At 49.1% G+C, this 19,169-nt stretch overlaps 1 protein-coding gene across 8 annotated transcripts; it reads left to right on the forward strand.

The window, feature by feature from the left end:
* The first annotated feature begins 1,991 nt into the window (after positions 1–1,991).
* On the forward strand, positions 1,992–18,840 carry FCRL3 (Fc receptor like 3). 8 transcript variants are annotated; one of them, XM_030301827.1, is made up of 15 exons: positions 1,992–2,229; positions 2,311–2,402; positions 2,997–3,017; positions 3,939–4,181; positions 4,653–4,913; positions 5,151–5,435; positions 6,452–6,739; positions 7,068–7,346; positions 8,434–8,712; positions 9,070–9,189; positions 14,874–14,930; positions 16,024–16,143; positions 16,584–16,652; positions 18,254–18,288; positions 18,361–18,840. In XM_030301827.1, the coding sequence occupies exons 2-15, from the start codon at positions 2,375–2,377 to the stop codon at positions 18,496–18,498; spliced, it is 2,223 nt and encodes a 740-aa protein (XP_030157687.1). In that variant the 5' UTR covers positions 1,992–2,229; positions 2,311–2,374; the 3' UTR covers positions 18,499–18,840. The 8 variants fall into 8 exon arrangements, with proteins under 8 accessions (XP_030157687.1, XP_030157688.1, XP_030157693.1 ...); XM_030301828.1 differs by having other exon boundaries at positions 18,257–18,288; XM_030301829.1 differs by having other exon boundaries at positions 1,993–2,229; positions 18,373–18,840.
* The last annotated feature ends 329 nt before the right edge of the window (positions 18,841–19,169 follow it).

The following is a 19,169-nucleotide window of genomic DNA, read 5'->3' on the forward strand; positions in this document are numbered from 1 at the left end:
CCTGGGTGGCTCAGTCGGTTCGGCATCCGACTTTGGCTCAGGGCATGATCTCGCGGCTTGTAAGTTCGAGCCCTGCATCGGGCTCTGTGCTGATGGCTCAGAGCCCGGAGCCTGCTTCAGATTCTGTGTCTCCCTCTCTCTCTGCCCTTAACCCACTCGCATTCTGTCTCTGTCTCTCTCAAAAATAAATAAACATTAAAAAAATTTTTTTTTAATTTTAAGGGGCACCTTGGTGGCTCAGTCGGTTGAGCGTGCAACTTCGGCTCGGGTCATGATCCCGCAGCTTATGAGTTCGAGCCCTGCGTCGGGCTCTGTGCTGACAGCTCGGAGCCTGGCTCCTGCTTCGGATTCTGTGTCTCCCTCTCTCTCTGCCCCACCCCCACTCATGCTCTGTCTCTCTCTGTCTCTCAAAAATAAACGTTAAAAGAATTTTTTTTAATGTCCAGAAACAAATTCTAATAAAGTAGAATTATAGGACTTACCTGACAGAGAATTAAAAATAACCCCAGAAAGACACTCCCTGAGGTCCAGAGACCCATGCAAGCACAAGCAAGAGCTACAACAAAGAGATAGAAACCATATAAAAGAACCACACAGGAATCACAGAACAGAAGAACACAACTGACCTGAAACATTCAGGGAAGCGACTGGACAGCAGACGAGACCCCGTGAAAGAAAGGACCAGACAACTGAAGACAGGTTGACAGAAATACTTCAGTCAGGGGAGCAAAGGAGAAAAGGTGAAAAAGAGTGAAGAAAGGAAAGGGAGAGGCCCAAGAGGCTGAACAATACACTATGAGAGTTTCAGAAGGGAGAAAGGGCCAGAAAGATAAGCAAATAATGGCTGCAGCTGCTGCAGACCTGGGGAGGGAAACGGACAGTGAGAGACGCAGGTGGGGCTGAAACAGGAGATAATCAGGAGGGACCCTTGGACCCTGAGGTTGGGGAGGGCGTCTCTGAGGAGGGTCCGGGTCAGACACAGGGCCTGTGCGTGAGCCCACAGGGGGCGTCCCGCCTGCAGCTTGCGGCTGATCTCGGTGGACCTGGGTAACCGACCACTTGGACCACTTGTGTTTGTTCTTCACGCATTTACATTCCTGCTCTTATATTTTAAATTCACTGCTACAGAGTAAGCCCATGAAACCCTAGGTGCTCTCCCCACCCCCTGGACCCCAGTGGAAGCAGAAGAACCCCAGGCCTGTGACCTCGTTGTGTGGCTGTAGGCACATGTTGTAGTTTCCAGGACATGGAAATAACAAATCTTTTCTTTCCCCCACGTTTCCTGATGGTTATTGCCGGAGGCGTCTAGCCACAGCAAGAATCATGGGGGCGGGGGAGGGGCTCCAGCCACTGTCACCTGCACGAAACAGCTTCCTGTTTGTGTGCTTGTCCATTCACCCCCTCGCTGTGCAGGTCTGGGTGGGACTTAGGGAAGCCCGTTTTCCTCATCTGAAGAGGGTTATGTTTTTTTGTTTCTTGAGTAATTTTTGTTTCTTAAGTAATCTCTGCCCCCAACGTGGGGCTGGAACTCACGACCCCGAGATCAAGAGTCACATACTCTACCGACTGAGCCAGCAGGGCGCCCTGCTAAGCTGCAAATTTCCATTAGGTTTTTTAAGTTTTTTTTTTTTTTAATTTTGAGAGAGAGAGAGAGAGAGAGAGAGAACATGCATGAGTGGAGTAGAGGCAGAGGGAATCCCAAGCAGGCTCCACCCTGTGGGTACCGAGCTGGATGCGGAGCTTGATCTCATGACCTTGAGATCATGACCTGAGCCGAAATCAAGTGTCGGACATTCGACCGACCGAGCTGCCCAGGTGCCCCCGCAAGTTTCCATTATTTTCCTCTTCAGCAACTTCAGCCCGGTGTATGCAAAGGCCAAAGAGGGTTTTACATCTGCTTTGATGCCTTGACTCTGTGGGGCTCACACTCCGAGACGTACACACACAACGCACTCCCCACCTGTGTCTATATCGGTACCCCACGTGACACTCAAGTTTGTGTGAACGTAAGATAATGTAGGGGGTTTCCATCCGAAAAATGAGGACAGTGTCATCTGAATGCTAGGAAATCTACAGCGTGGCATTTTCAGAGAAGCCGGGCACAGCCTCAGACAGTTTTCCTGGCAGACGTGAACCGGTGGAAGGAGGCCACCAGCATCTAAAACTTCACATCGGCCAGCCCCGGACGACAGACAGGGAGGCGGCCACACTTACGCTCTGCGAACGCAGGCAAGCTAGGGTCGCTTTGCTTCCTCTTCTTTAATTCTCGCAGACCTTATCTGAGTCCCGCTCCCCATACTTCCTTCACAGATGGGACAGAAGCCTGGCTTTTGGTGAGACGGTCTTCCCCTGCCCTCGGCCAGGCCCGGCCCCCATGCTTCTGTGGCTGTTGCTGATCCTGGGTGAGTAGAGCCCGGACTGGGCTGGGGCCCGACGTTCCTAATGCCAGCCGGGGCAACCCCGGGGCGGGGGGCCAAACCCCCGGGAGGCTTCCGTCTCCGCTCCCACCGGACTTCGGAGGCACAGCGAGAGGCGCAAAACGAGTAGAGCTGGAGCCCGGGAAGACCCCCGGGGTCCGGAGACCCCCAGAGCAAGCCAAGTGTGGGACCCCGGGCCTCCCCCTTGTGCCCTCTCCCAGCTCCCGGGAAGCTGGGGCTTTCTCCCTGCCAAACCACACCTCGAAACGCGCAGATGAACAGTTAGGGCCCACGCGGGCGAGGGAGGGAAGGTCCGCAGAACAGCATAGCTCCCTTCCTGAGAATTGAAGTCAACGTTTCACCAGAGGTTGAAGAAAGTAGGGGGATGGGGCCCAAGCAGCGAGGTGGGGGGGGGGGTGGTGGGGGGGGCGCTGGGGGTGGGGGTGGGATGCGGGCCAGGAAATGGGAGGAAGCGTCAGAGAAGCAGCCGTGGCCGGGCTGCGGGGAACGGCCGAGTCTAAGTGCAAAGGCAGGAGCCCCATCGCCCGGTGCTAACCTTTCACCTTGGCTCTCACACAGCTCCCGGACGACAGCCGGCAGGTCAGTCTTCCCTTCTCTCTTCCCCCTGCTCTCCGGGCACGGGTCCTCCCCCGTACATGGGGGCTGCGGGGAGTGGGTCAACGTCAGCGGTGACACCTGTGACCATGGCGGGCGCGCCGAGCCTCCTGTGGTCTCTCCAGCCTTCGGTTCTCTCCCCCCTCGCGTGAGTGAAAGAAGAATTTGCAGAGGCAGGAGGCTAATGCCCAGAACCTTCCACGCGTCTCCTCTCTTCCCTAAGGACCCCCTACCCCCACCCTGTACGCTCAAGCCCGAGCCACCGTCGAAGGACAGAGAGATAAAGTGCTGCAGCCTGTGTGGCTGTCCCGCTTCAGTTTCTGGTCCCGTTGGTCAGCTGCCGTTTTACGCACAAAGACGATTGCGCAGGCAGCCCGTGCCCCTCCATTCCAATTCTTCATATCCCTCCGTTTTGTATTGTGTCTGACTTGGCTGGAGAGCGGACAGAAGTTGCCTTCCCCGTGAAATCTCAAGGGAAGCAAGGTTTAAAAGTAACGAAAGTGGGAAAACATGTGTCTTAATTATGAGCAACCAAGTAGGAAGTGGTTTGTCAGAGTCTAGAAAGTGCTTCTGAGGCTCATTCGGCCAGGCCCACCTGTGCCTTGGCAGGAATGTCGAGGACAAGAGCATCTCAGAATCAGCCCGCCCCCAGAGGCCCGCACGGTGTCTGCCCAGCTGCCCGTCACATCTCCTGAGCTTTTCTGAGCCCACACCAGGGACCTGAGACCTCTCCCCCGTGACACCCCCCTGCCCACCCCCAGGCTGGGCAAAGAGTAAGGAAGGGCAGACTCCGCCCCAAGCAGGTCCCTGGGTCCTGTCGGCTCCCCTCCCACTGGCAACCAGCCCTGGTTTCCACCCACGTCCCATTCACCTTCACCTGCCTGACACTTTCTCTTTCCTGTTCAGGAGCACTTCCAAAAGCTTTACTTCTCCTCAAACCTCCATGGTCCACAGCCTTCAAAGGAGAGACAGTGACTCTCTTCTGCAAGGATCACCATTCTCTAGCCTGGGAATACGTATCTTGGTATCACAATGAGACCCCCTTGAGAAAACAATCCGGAAAACTCCAAATAAGCAAGTCTGGACATTACAGATGCAAGACCCAAAGATCTTCCCTCAGTGACCCCGTGCACGTGCAGTTTTTATCTGGTGAGGAAAGAAGGGGGTGGGTCTCTGAAATCAAGCCCCCGGGCGGCACGTCTGGAGCCTGGGCGAAGGCAGGGAACCCAGACAGGGTTGCGAGCCCGCATGTGGCTATTCGGTGAGCTGATGCCAGTGGGGAGAATAAGGAGATAGGCTGCGGCGGATCGCGCATTGTCCGTCTCCTCCATCCAGAGAGGAGTCAGTAACCCAGAAGCCACCAGGCAAAAAGGGACTCGGGTCTGAAGAAAGGTAGGGTGTCAAATTCCTCAGCTAACGACACTTATGAGGATGTCTCAAGGACCTGCTCTGAAAATTCGTTCGCTGTCCTAGGACAAGGGAGAACCGGGTACTGGGGCCACAGGGAAATGTTGGCGGAGGACGGTCACAGGTGCATGCAGGGCTCTTTCTTCATGGGTGGAAATGAGGCTTTGCAGAAAGAAATAGATGGGATATGTCATGTTCGTTCACTCTTTGCAGACTGGCTGGTCCTCCAGGCCTCACACCCTGCCTTTGAAAGAGATAAAGTAGTTCTGAGATGCCGAGGGAAAGAAGACGAAGATATTATGGAAAGGACTTACTACAAAAATGAAGAAAAAATTAAAAGTTCTTATAACTCAAACATCACAGTATATCCAGCCTTCAACGACGACAGCACATATCGTTGTACTGCTTCTGGGACAAATATTTGGGGGCGGTCATGGACAGAAACTTCACGACCTTTAAAGATCCAAGTTCAAGGTAATGGCTACACTCCCATGGGTAATAGGGCTTGGCAAGGGACCAGCGTGTGGGATGGAAGAGGGGTGCTCAGCGGCGGGGATTTCATGCGCGGCCTCTTCCGAGCAGCCGTGGGAGGGAGACAAGAGGTGGCTCCACCTGCGCGGGTCCCTACCTCTGGTCCTGAGGACACAGGTCCACCTCTGCAGGAGCTCAGAGCCTCACTGCCCCAGGAACTACATTTGTTCGTCTCTCTAGAGCTGTTTCCGAGTCCTGTGCTGACAGCCAGCCCCCCCTGGCCCATCGAGGGGAGCCCCGTGACCCTGACATGTGAGACCTGGCTCCCTCCACAGACATCGCACACTAGACTCCAGTTCTGTTTCTTCAAAGAGCACCAGGCTCTGGGGGCCGGCTGGAGCAACTCCCCGGAGCTCCAGATCCCCACCACGTGGAGTGAGGGCGCCGCCTCCTACTGGTGCCAAGCAAGGACGGTGATTCCCAGGATCCTGAAAACAAGCCCACGATCCCAGATACGTGTCCATAGTGAGTGTCTGCGGGGCCGGTCTTGCCCCCTGGGATCACGAACGTGCCTGAGAGTAACAGCCAGGCATCCTGCCACCCTTTTCTCCTGTGCTTGGCGTTGGCCTAACTTCCCCGCGGCATTCTCTTCCCTCTGAGTTAGGTGATAGTAGTTATTGATCGTGTGCGGGGTGCCCAGCCCTGTGGGGGCCACAGACACATACGGGATGTGTTTCCTTGTGGGTCAACACCGAACAAGAAGCTCTGATGACCGCACGCAGCCCGTAGACGCCCCTATGGTGCGTCCATGTGTTGGTTGAAAATTATTCCAAAATAATAAGAAAAGAGGAAGAGAAACACAAACCAGAATAGCCAGAGCAGGATGTGGGGAGAGAGAGGTGAGGCTGGAGGGACCTGTGGAGACAGGTTTGGGTTCCGATCAAGTCACGTCAGGGCCCACGCAAGCTTCCCGCGTTCTCGCTTGCTCTGCCGTCCGGTGATGCATCAGAGATGCCTTAGACATAAAGGTCCATAAAACTTGAACGTGGTCAACATTAGGTTTAAAAGAAGATCATAGGCACGTGCCCACATTTCCCGAGGGTGGGAATTGGTGTGGGGGGGACAGGCTTTGCTCCCTTTAATAATCACGCACACAATCAATTCCTCAATTCCTCCTTTAAAAGACCCCTGCCGGGCACCTGGGGGGCTCCGTCGGTTGAGCGTCTGATTTCGGCTCAGGTCATGATCTCACGGTCCATGGGTTCCAGCCCCATGTCGGGCTCTGTGCTGACAGCTCAGAGCCTGGAGCCTGCTTCAGATTCTGTGTGTCCCTCTCTCTCTGCCCCTGCCCTGTTCTCACTCTGTCTCTCTCTGTCTCTCTCTCTCAAAGATAAATAAATTTTTTAATTAAAATAAATAAATAAAAGACCCCTGACTATTGCACCTGCTGCTATTGGCTCATTAACGGCAATGCCAGCCTTCTCCTTGGCCCTGCAGCACCTGCCATGGAGACCCTGTCGTGTCCTCCTTTGTCCTCCTAGGGGTCCCTGTGTCTGATGTGAATCTAGAGACGCAGCCCCCTGTGGGCCAGCTGATTGAAGGAGAAGACCTCGTCCTTATCTGCTCAGTAGCTGCGGGTACAGGGACGGTCACGTTCTCCTGGCACCGGGAGGGCTCGGAGAGGAGTTTGGGCAGGAAGACCCAGAACGCCCTGTCTGCAGAGCTGCGGATAGCCTCCGTGAGGGAGCAGGATGCCGGGAGGTACTACTGTGCGGCCGACAACATGGATGGCCCTGTCCTCAGTAAACGGATCAGAATCACACTGAGAGGTAAGTTCCTCATTCCTGTCACTTGGCCCCATTCCCAAACTGGGGTTTACGTTCTCTGTCAGCCACGAGGATCCTCTGACGGAAGCAAGGAACGGAGGTTTGAAGATTTAATGGCCAACCAAGGAACAGCAAAGATGCAAAGTCAGTCAAAACAACTTGCTTCTTGTGGAGAAGACTGAATAGCAAGGAAAACAAATAAAAATTATCCAGGATTCCTCCCCATGGTTCAAGGAGTACGTCTACTTTTAGGGGCCTTGAGTGGAGCCATTAATCTACCGCAGGGTCGCAGTGTCAGGGACCTTCTCTGACGGCCCCCTGTCTCCCTCAGTTCCAGTCTCGCCTCCAGTCCTCACCGTCAGGACGCCCAGGGCCCAGGCCGTGGAGGGGGACGTGGTGGAGCTTCACTGCGAGGCCCAGAGGGGCTCTCCCCCCATCCTGTACCGGTTTTATCACGAGGACGTCCCCCTGGGGAGCAGCTCGGCCCCCTCTGGAGGAGAAGCATCCCTCAACCTCTCTCTGACCGCAGAACATTCTGGAAACTACTCCTGCGAGGCCAACAACAGCCTGGGAGTTCAGCGCAGTAAGATGGTGTCCCTCAGCATCACAGGTAAGCAGAATATGCTCTCAGCAGTCACAGCTAAGAACAGATCATGTCTTCTCACAAACAGAGAGGCCCCTCTAGGCTTTTGGCTGGGGTGGCGTCCCAGCAAACTCCCCACATCTGCCTCCGCCTGAGACCTCCTGGGACTCTTCCTTGTGACCACACATTCTGAAAGTCATTTCTTCTGTCATTGTCACTGACAGCCATGTATTCCACTCAGTCTTTCTACTGGAGGCTCACAGACTCTCCAAAATACCAAATGTATGATGGCTCAGCAGATAGAAAGCTTTATCTCCAAATCCCTTTGTCCAAGAACGAATGACGAGATTGGTCCTTGCCCACGTGCTCCTCCACGTGCTCTAGTCCTTCCAAATACTAGACTCCCATCCCATCCCGAATACTTCGTGTCTGTCTGGATTATGAGACAGCATGTCTCCTCACGGACACTCACGGGAACCAGACCTACAGAGCTTCCTCATGGCTTCCAGACTCTAAGAACCTCTGTGGCCTCCTGACTCCTTGAACGACAGGCTATTTCATCTGTTGTTCTCGGTATCCCCAAACAAAATTCTTCCTCGCCGGAGGACCCAAGGCATCTCACATCTCCCATTTTCAGTTAGCAAAGTGCGTGTCCACTTAGGGGAGACCCCTCATCCAAGCCAGGATTACTCTGAAGTGCCCAGCATTTGGGGGCTGGAGTGGAGCACTGGGGCATAGGAAAAATGGCGGGATAAAAGAGATAGGGCAATGACTTCCAGTGACTCAAACCCTTACATTCTCTGGATTTTTCCATGACTCCACATCACTGGCTAAAGTGTTGGACATGCACCCCAAATGTTTGTTTATTAACTATACACATGCACAACTTTACTAACTTTAAATGCGTGTTGTAAAAATGAGACTCAGAGAGATTAAAACTTCCAAAACATCGAGATCATAGAACTGATAAAGGGCAGAGACAGGACTCAAAGTTAGTTGGGTTCTCCTGATCCCAGGTCCATGTTCCTACCACTAAATCAGGCTGGATATATCCTTTATTATCTAGTATGCATACTCAATTAATACTGCAAATGAACTGTGTTTCCTCTTTCAGTTCCAGTGTCTCACCCTGTCCTCACCCTCAACCCTGATGTGGCCCAGGCTATGGTGGGAGATGTGTTAGAACTCCGCTGTGAGGCCCAGAGGGGTTCTCCCCCGATCTTATACTGGTTTTATCATGAGGATGTCATCCTGGGGAACACCTCAGCCCCCTTTGGAGGGGGAGCATCTTTTAACCTCTCTCTGACCACAGAACATTCTGGAAACTACTCCTGTGGGGCTGACAATGGCCTGGGGGCTCAGAGCAGCGAGACGGTGTCACTTAACATCACAGGTGGGTTGGGGGTAGCTGGCCTCCAGGTTACAGTTAAGGTCAAGAAAATATTTTTCCCTATAGACTGTACAAATTCTGCAAGCATCAAAGAGTTTTTGAACATGCACACAAGACTTGGGACTTCCAGAGATTGGTGCTGATTTCATGGGGGAAGGATAAGGGAACTATTCAATCTTAGATGCTGACCCTCACGTGCTGTTATTTTCAAAATTACAAATTATCATGGAGATAATCAACCAAATGGAGAAATCAGAATCCGGGAGAAACCTTCCCTGAGAGATCTCTAGCCCCCACCGACATGTTGTCTAGATTAAAAACATTTGCCACTGGGACTCAAATATAGCTCTTCCCGTGTAGGGCTTTCCAAGAACAAAGTAACCCATACCACTGTGGGAGTCATCGGGTGCTTGCTAAGCATGCTTGGTCTTGCTGCTACAGCTGCTCTGGTGGGTCGCTTCAGAACCCAAAGGAAGTCAGGTGGGTGTTCATGTCTTGCCCTTTGGCATTGTGACTTTTGCCATCACTATGATAATTTGGATTTATGCGATGCCTCCCATGAAGGTCATTATTCCCTTCCAAACACTAGACCCTCCGTTCTACTCACTGACACTCTGTAGGCAAGTGACAAAATAAATTTCTCAATAAGGTTGCTACTCCATGTGTTTAATTTGAGATTTAAATCAGGTAGCAGTGTTTGCTTCCAATTAAAAATTAGAACGGTAAGTATTTACCATTCCACCCCTGGTCCAAAGCTAACTGAGAACCAAAGGCATAAAAAAAGAAAAAAGTCTTCATTTGTAACAAAAAATAGACAACAGCCATAGACGCAAACCATAAACTCTGAGATACATCTGAATGCCAGTCACATATTGTGAAATTCGGATAAAATTAATACAGGTGCTGAGAATGAAATTAAAATTTCAGTTTCTTATTGTTGCTACTTGTATAGAAACACAACTGATTTTCGTATATGGGTCTTGTACCCTGCAACCTTGCTATATACATAATTATTAGTTCCAGTCTCTGTTTTGTAGATTCCATCAGAATTTCTACATAGGTGATTCTGTCATCTGCAAATAAAGATAGTTCTCCTCCTTCCTTTCCAATCCAGGTTCCTTTAATTTCTTTTTTTGCCTTAATGCACTGGCTACAACCTCCCATACAATGTTGAATAGAAGTGGTGGATGAGAGCAGACATGCTCGTCTTGTCCCTGATCTTTGGGGAAAGTATTTGGTCTCATCGTTATGATAATATTAGCTGTGGATTCCTTCTAGATGTTCTTCATTAGGCTAAGGACGTCCCCACTATTTGTAATTTGCTGAGAGTTTTTATAGAAAAAATGTTTGTCAAATGACTTTTCTACATTGATTGAGACGATCATAGGATTTTCTTTTCTAGTCAATTGATATGGATTTTGAGTTTTGAATGTTAAACCAGCCTTGCATTTCTCAAGTCAGCTTCACTTAGTCATGATTGTTGAATTTGATTTGGTAAAATTTTGTTAAGAATGTGTGCATCTATGGTCGTGAAAGATATTGCCTGATAGCTTTATTTTCTTGTCATGCCTTTGTCTGAGTTGATGTCAAGGTAATACCCACTGAGTTACTACTTCTAGTGTTTTTCATTCTTTTTCATATTTCCATATGGTATCATTTTCTTCCTGCCTGAAGTACTTCTTTCTTTTTCCTTGTTTATTTATTTTGAGACAGAGAGAGAGACTGATAGAGGGAGAGACAGAATCCCAGGCAGGTTCTGCGCTGTCAGCACAGAGCCTGAGGCAGGACTAGAACTCACAAACCATGAGATCATGATTTGAGCCAAGGTCAAGAGTCAGACGCTCAACCAACTGAGCTACCTAGGCGCCCCACTGCCTGAAGTACTTCTTTTCACATTTATTACAGTATGGGTCTGTTGGGGAACCTGACTGATAGTGTTGCTAAAGTCTACTCTATCCTTACTGATTTTCTACTTGATCTATCAACTACCAAAAGAGGGGTATTGAAATCGCCAACTATAATTGTGGATTAGCCATTTCTTCTTGCTTTCTATTAGGTTTTGCCTCAGGTATTTGGAATGTCTTTTATTAGGTGCATAAGTGTTTATATTGTTTGTGTTTCTGATGAAATGACTACCTTATCCTTGTGAAATGATAACTTTATCTCTGTTAGTATCATTTCCTCTGAAATAGTCTTTGATATTAAGGTAAGTACTATTAACATGGTATTTCTCTATCCATCTTTTTACTTTTAATCTATTTGTGCCCTTATACTTAAAGCATTTTTTTATAGATAGCATAGAGTTAGTTCTTGCTTTCTAATCCAATATGTCAATCTCTACCTTTTAACTAAAGTGTTTAGACCATTTACATTAATGTGATTGTTGATGAGGTTAGATCTAAGTCTGTTATTTTGCTATTTGTTTTCTATTTGTCCCATCTGTTCTTTGTTTTCTTTTCTCTTTTTTTCTACCTTCTTTTCAAACAACTGAGTATTTTTTATGATTCCATTTTCTTCCTTTATTGGTTTATTAACTTTATAATTCGTTGTTTTGTTTACTTTATTGGTTGTTTTGGGTTTATAGTATAGATATTTAACTTACCACAGTCTATCTTCAAGTGACATGGGATCATTTCACATATAGTATAAGAATATTACCATTGTGTCTTCCATTCCTTCCTTCCTAGCTACATTAACGTTATTTTTGTAAATAATCACTTACCTGTTAAGTAGACTTAAGTATAATTTAAGAATCTTACATATTGAATCAAGTAGTTACCACTTCCAATGTCCTTCATTCCTTTTTGTATCTCCATATTTCCATCTGGTATCATTTTCTTTCTGCCTAAGAGACTTCTTTTGACATTTCTAATAGTATGGGTCTGCTGGTGATGAATTATTTCAGCTTTTACATGTCTGTAAAAGCCTTTATTTTGTATTCCTTGTGAAAGACATTTTTGCTGGCACAGAATTATAGGTTGAGAGTTTTTTCTTCTTTCAGTTTTTTTTTTTTTAATTTTTTTTTCAACTTTTTTTTTTTTTTTTTTTTTTTGGGGACAGAGAGAGACAGAGCATGAACGGGGGAGGGGCAGAGAGAGAGGGAGACACAGAATCGGAAACAGGCTCCAGGCTCTGAGCCATCAGCCCAGAGCCCGACGCGGGGCTCGAACTCACGGACGGCGAGATCGTGACCTGGCTGAAGTCGGACGCTTAACCGACTGCGCCACCCAGGCGCCCCCTTTCAGTATTTTAAAGATGTTGCTCTACTGTCTTCTTGTATGCATTGTTTCTGACAAGAAATCTGCCTGCCTTCTTTGTTCTCCTGTGACTGCGTTTTTCCTCTCTACATGATTTTTCATGGATCAAGGATTTTTGAATTAATGGACTCTTTTATCCAATGCCTTGGGTGCCTGTAAAGTTTCAATACTTTGTACTTTGGATTTACTAAAACCTTACTTTCTGTCTGCCACTCTGCTTGGCATAAAATGGCATTTCCTTTTCTATCAGGCCAAATGTTTCTGTTCTCCTTTTCTTAGGGCTCATACTGAAAATCAAGCAAACAAACAAAATATTTGGATCTAACTTTAATGAAAAAGTTTACATATTTTTCTTAATGATGCTGGTCAAGCGTTGTCCTTTTACCCGTCTTTTCATGTCAATCAATGAGCCTCTGTCCTGTTCTTTGTATGAAAAATAACACCAACACTTTATGACTGATATTTAAATTTTTTTTAACGTTGATTTACTTTTGAGAGACAGAGAGAAAGCACGAACAGGAGAGGGGCAGGGAGAGGGAAACATAGAATCTGTGTGAGAGAGGGAGACACAGAATCTGAAGCAGGCTCCAGGCTCTGAGCTATCAGCACAGAGCCCGACACAGGGCTCAAACCCACGAACCCATGAGACCATGACCTGAGCCAAAGTCGGACACTTAACCGACTGAGCCACCCAGGCGCCCCTTATGACTGATATCTTAAAGCTACCTAGTATTTTCATAAATAACATTACCTATAAAACTACACGTGTATATCTTTTTTTTTTAATTTTTTTAATGCTTATTTATTGAGAGACAGAGCATGAGCAGGGGAGGGGCAGAGAGAGAGGGAGACACAGAATCCCAAGCAGGCTCCAGGCTCCAGCTGTCAGCACAGAGCCCCACGTGAGGCTCAAACTCGCGAACCGCAAGATCATGACCTGAGCCGAAGTCAGATGCCCAACCGACCGAACCCCCCCAGGCGCCCCTCATTTTTCTTAATATATAAGGAGAATAAGAGCACTAACACCAACAGTACTCATCATAAAATGTGTCATTCATTTAGAGCCCACTAAATGAAATTTTACAGCTTGTCTACTTCTCCCAATCGTTCCATAACTACATTCAATCCAATCAATATTATTATCACCATATTAGAGTGAAAAATGAGGCACTTCATAAGTGAAGTCATCTTTCCAAGTTCATGTATCTATTAAGCATCAGAGTTAGGGCTCACCTGGGGATCTCCCTAGCCCTTGACTCCATGTTCTCTCCACTGCACCCTGGTGACTTATGGAAGGCTGGTTACACATCCTATTTTCCCTACTTTTTCGATCTCATCACCTATGTGGGTGGCACTTATTAATTAGTAACATACTACAAGTGCAGACCTTGAAACCTTACTGCCGAAGTTGATAGTGTTCAAAACACCAGCTGGTTCAGTCGAAGCAACAGCAAACAACACACGGGAGGCAAGATTAGCACTCATCACTTCACGTGCTCCATGGGGACAGGAGCCCAAGAGTTTCTGACCTCCAGATCTAGAGGAGGTGTTGTTTTACATAGCGAGCTCAGTGAGAAATTCTGACAGTCCACCGATCAGGGGGCATCTGCCTTTCTCGTTGCAAAATCTGGCTGACTGGCTGTGCTTCCCTCACAGCAACGTCTTCCTTCTCATTATCCATCAGTCTTCTCAGGGAGGAGCTCAGCCCTTGCAAACTCTTCTAAAAGAGAAGAGCTCTGCTCCTTAAGCCTGAGCGTACCCAACCCGTTACCAAAGGCGATGACGAATGTAATGACTCTACGATTGAGCCACCTGGATGAAAATTCCAGTAATGTTACTTGCCAAATACTTGCTATATGGCAGGTAAATTAAGCTCTCCAAACCCTTTCTTTGTGGTCAATATAATAGTATCTACCATTTTGGGGCTATCTACATAAGCTCTTAGTACAGTGCCTGGCCCATAAATCTTCAGTGCTATTAGCTTGTGTTATGTAAATAGCCACCTTCTGGGTCTGTTTTCTGTTTTAAAAATGAAGAGATAAACTGACTTACAGATGCATCGTGGGACTTAGCTAACCTCCCCGCAAGGGAGGACGTGGGCTGTTGACTGATGTGAACTGCAATTGCTCTAAGGAGGGAGACTTGAGCCGGGATCACGAACCTCCAGTTCAACTCAGGGTTTGCAGACATCAGTCAGTTATTCTTCATGAGTGTGTTTACTTGGGGCAATAACTCGTGGTCTGTAAGCCCGGTGAGACAGATAGAGAGCCACAGATAAATAGGCAAAGGTCAGAGATGGGAAATTGGGAGGAGTCTGGCATGGGGGCAGGCCAAACAGATTTCAGTATTTCAGTGATGATGGAAAACTGCCGTATTTTCAAGGCCGATGGAGTAGCCTTCCAGATTACGTTTACATGTAATCACCTATTACAAAATTGTCAACTTGTCTTTTTTTTTTTTTTTAGTCCTCAAAGTGCATGCTTCAACTTGCTCAGTTGTTTAACAAATCTTTACTGAATATTTTCGACATTCTAGCCACTGAGAATACAAAAGTAATTAAGACAGCTTGCAGCCTCAAGTAACACACTCTTTCATGGTGGAGAGATCGAGGGAAACATACAAATGGGTAATTACCATCCAATACAGCGATTCTAATATTGCAGGGCTCTCCATGTGTGGAGAGAGAGGTCATTTCATACAGCTTGCTGGGACCAGGCAAAGTCCTGGAGGAAGAAAGATAAGTTGGAATCAGCCAAGTGAAAGAGAAAAAAGGGTGTGGAGAAAGCAGTATGTACCCACAGTGGTTGGGTCTGCCAGGGCCCCAGGGACACAGAGTTCTGAGCTTGTTATGGGGGCCCTACTGATTCACGCCGTGGGGAACTCTGTCTCCCGGTCTCTGTCCCCCAGGGCCACAGACAGGACAGAAAAGAGGAAGTGAGGAAGCACCAGGCCCAGAGTTAAATAGTAAGTTGTCTCTCTTGTGCTGCTTGGCCATACCTCCTTAGAGTGCACGCTGTTGTTACTTGGTATGATTCTGGACAAATATCTTTCAAGATCCCACCTTCCTCACCTGTAATACGACGTGGAGGGTGGGGCCAGATATTCCTTAAGATCTACTGTAGTTGAGATCTAGAATGAATCTGATTCCCAGGAAAGGACATTCTAAAGTAGGGCACATTACTGACACAGCTCACCCGCCATCAGCAATCCTTTGTTTTTCCGGAGGAGTTTCGGCCACTGAAGCACCCAGGTGAGGTCTCTGCTTCTTGTGCTGACAACATTTGCGTGATTTATTTACACCCACAAGATAGGGGCACAGAATTATGTACATTCAAAGATATTTGACTGGACTTCTCATTAACCTTTTCAAATTCTCATGAAATCCATAAATGGGATTCGCGAAAGCTGCTCTCAGACATATTTGCGGATGCTACTCAGACCTACGTGTCACTTGCTTATCCATGTTAATCTATTTCCTTAAATGTGTTCTGGCAGAGAGCTGACCACTGGCAACTTAATGGCACCCTCTTTCGGCTGCGCCTCACTCTTTCCCTGGCTCATTCCTCCAGTACGCACTCAGCACATCATTTTTGAGTGCTATCAGTGTTAAATTCACAATATTTATCACGGAAGGAAATAAAATTGGGGGGGAAAAACAACCCTTTTCCCGTAGAGCCTTCGGGCTACCTTATAGGAAAGGTAGATTATTGTAACACAAGCTGGAACATTGAAAGGGACCTTTTACAAAAGACCAAGGTCAGGTTCTATGGGAACGCAAAAGTCTTTGTGTGTCAACGTCTAAGCATTTAAAATTTTGAGAACAATAGAAAGTTAGGCGAATACTAGTGTTTCGTGTGTCGGAAAGACCTTGAGACGGTGCACTTTCGCCCTCTGACCTTGCCTCCGTCGACCTTTTCTGCAATGCTGCCTTGGGTTGCATCTGGCATCACGTGCCTTCTGGGTTTTCTTGAGGGAGCCACGCAGACTCTGGCTTCCCTGAGACTCGGTACGATCCGCCAATGCTTCTGTCCCTTGTGCCTCTCCCCGTCTGTCACAGGGGCAATCCCAAGGAACATCGGGAGCGTTCCTGGCCCAGACCCTCCAGCACAGGCCCTCCACGGCCCACCCAGTCTGAGCCGGCCAGCCCTAATGGAGCTACAGCCCTTGTACAGCAACGGTGAGGGTTCTCCAAGGAGCTCAGGGCTCCAGGGACGAGCCAGGCTGGGAGGACAGACTGAGCGACAGCCCGTGGCCGAGCCACACGCCATTTAGTTTTAAAGTTTACTTGTTTGTTTTGGGAGAGAAAGAGCACATGGGTAGGGGAGACACAGAGAGAGAGAGAGGGAGAGAGAGAATCGTAAGCAGGCTCCACACCGTCAGCCCAGAGCCCGACATGGGGGCTCAACGTCATGGACCGTGAGATCATGACCTGAGTTGAAATCAAGAGTCGGGCGCCTACCCGACTGAGTCACCCAGACACCGCGGAGTCACATTCAGTTTTAAAATGACATTCCTGGCACTATGTCCGAGACAGAAGGCGGTTATGAACTTGGTGGCTGAGAAGAATCTAGAACGTGGGCTCTTGACTACAACTGGCTATGGTCTCCTCTCTCACAGTCAGTCCTGGTGATGACGACCTGGTTTATTCCCAGATCTGGAGCAGACAGCACAGAGAAGGAAGTCCAGGTGAGACCTCTTCGCGACATGCAGAGGGGAGGCGGCAGCGTGCGAGCGGATCCGCAAGGGGCCTCTGGTCAGGCCACCCGAGTAGTGCGACACGGAAGGCAGGCATCGTCTGTTCCTCTCGTGCTGCTGTTATAGGACTGCGTCCCTTCCCGCTTGCCCGTGTGCACTGCCACCGGAACCCCATAAAGTCTCTGAGGACAGACGCTGTCATTTTTTATTAATGTATCAGTAGCATCTAGTTCAATGCTTAGAAAAGTGTGGGCCTCTTCAAATATTTTTTGAAAGGACGCATGGCCAGCAATTGCTTGCATAAGCCGCTCATAACCTAAGGTGTAGACGATCATCATTCTCCTAACTGGTCTCTTTATTCCTGATCTCCTCCCCGGGCCCCCAGCACTCGGTTTCCAGCATGATCCCTCTGAGATCCCACGGCCGATCACACCCTTCCTAGAATAACTGCCTCAGCGGCTTTTCGTTCCAAAGCCAGACCCTTGCCTCCCGCCTCCTCGAAGCTCTGTTCTTACTCTCGCCTCGCAGACCCTTGCTGTTTTCCTTATCAAACTGGGCTGTCACATGCTTCGGTGCTCACGTGTCTTATTTGTCCTGGAATGTCCCTACCCCCACCTAGTGTACCCGGTGAGCCCTGCTCCCATGTCAAGACATAGTTCAGGTTTGTCTGAGAAACTCGGGGTGCCTCTGTCAGCCCTCCCTGTGTCCAGCCTCTGCAACAGCAACAGAGTTGAGTCTGTACCTCGGTCTTGGTGCGCGTAATACTTGATGCGTTTCTTCCACGCCCGTTTTTCCCCCCTAAAAATTATAGGCTCTTTGAGCATATGGGCTGAACCTGTAGTCATTTCTCTGCCCTTGTGGCTCACCAGTGCTTAATAGAAGGTCATTGTGGGGGCACCCGGGTGGCTCAGTGGGTTGAGCGTCCGACTTCAGCTCAGGCCATGATCTCACAGCTCGTGAGTTCAAGCCCCACATTGGGCTCCGTGCTGACGGCTCAGAGTCTGGAGCCTGCTTCCAATTCTATGTCTCTCTCTCTTTCTCAAAAATAAATAAACATTAAAAAGAATTTTTTTTAAAAAGGTCCTTGCCCACTGAGCATATTGGCTGAATAAATACAAGAAAGAGATCCTGAGGACCCCTTGGAAGGATAGAGGAGACGCACACACTGAGTTTTCTTAAGGCTTCACCGCAAATCTCCACTGGGAATTTGCCGTGTGGCCTTAGGATGCCAACCCCCTCTCCAGCCTCCTCCACTTTCCCCGCACAGACTACACCACACGTGTCACCTTCCCCTAACCAGCGTGGCCATAGAGGCCCTGAGTAGGGGTGGGACGGGGGCAGGGACCCACTTTGCCGGAGCGATGAGCAGTGGAGAAAGAAAGAAACACCGGGAAGCCACTCTGGGCATTTGGTGGGCAGGGGAAAGGCTTTATCAGTGTATGGGGAAGGGATGCTCTGTCTGAGGCCGGGAGGAATCCAGCAAAGCCAACAGTCAACAGCTCAGGCAGCAGAGGAAAGACTGAAGTGCATCACGAGGGGGTTGTTAAGTTGTCACCCGCCGTCTAATACTTTTCTTTCCTCCTCCCACCCAACAGCACATTCACCAAGGAGGCATCAGAAGGGTGAGGTAGGTGCCCTTTTCTGGCTCTCTCTCCCTTCTGTTCTTCCTCACCCGTCCTTGGGTGCTTACTGTTTGTAGGTTTTCCACCAGGAACCTGCAATCATCTATTCAGAGGTGAAGAGGGCAGACCCCGACGACCCTGCACGGCAGGACCGTGAGGAGGCCGCAGAAGGCTATGAGAATGTCCCATGCGCGTCGCTGGCCTTGGACCACTAGCCCCATACCCAGAGCGGCCCCCAGATGCCTTCTCCCCATTCTCTGCAACCACTCACCTTCCGTCTGGGAGGCTGGTGAAAGATCCGTCCCACTCCTCCGTGCCTGAGTCTGGGTGTTCTGTGGGAACAGAAGGGGCAGCATTTCAGTAAATGCTGCACGTTTTCACAGTAGAGACACACGTGAAGGCAGGGCGGTTGGGCCTTCACCTCCTGGGCCTGAGGAGCAGAGGAGGAAGGAGGGATCGTCTAGCCGGGATCACGAGGTCACAATCAATGGCCACGTGTTCCAAGCGTGATCAAAAGCCTTCAATGCACCATCTCTGAATAAACAGTTTGCTCCAAACACCTTGCTTCCTTTTTTAGGTAGACAGATGGGAAGTGATGATGCTGATGCTGATATTAATGAATAAGACTCAGGGGCACCTGGGTGGCTGAGTCGGTTGAGGGTCCGCCTTCGGCTCAGGTCATGATCTCGCAGTCCGTGAGTTCGAGCCCCGCTTCGGGCTCTGTGCCGACAGCTCAGAGCCTGGAGCCTGCTTCGGATTCTGTGTCTCCCTCCCTCTCTGCCCCTCCCCTGCTCGTGCTCTGTCTCTCTCTGTCTCAAAAATAAACGTTAAAAAAAAATTTTTTTTAAATGAGTAAGATTCGGGGACGCCTGGGTGACTCAGTCGG

The sequence above is a fragment of the Lynx canadensis genome, chromosome F1 (genome assembly GCF_007474595.2).
Source record: "Lynx canadensis isolate LIC74 chromosome F1, mLynCan4.pri.v2, whole genome shotgun sequence".
Classification (NCBI taxonomy): domain Eukaryota; kingdom Metazoa; phylum Chordata; class Mammalia; order Carnivora; family Felidae; genus Lynx; species Lynx canadensis.

Bases quoted from the DNA above. Each gene is read 5' to 3' on its own strand.
- FCRL3 (XM_030301827.1), top strand. From the start codon at position 2,375: ATGCTTCTGTGGCTGTTGCTGATCCTGG. The intron at 6,740-7,067 runs GTAAGTTCCTCA...TGTCTCCCTCAG, and splicing joins GATCAGAATCACACTGAGAG to TTCCAGTCTCGCCTCCAGTC. The intron at 9,190-14,873 runs GTGGGTGTTCAT...TCTGTCCCCCAG, and splicing joins CAGAACCCAAAGGAAGTCAG to GGCCACAGACAGGACAGAAA.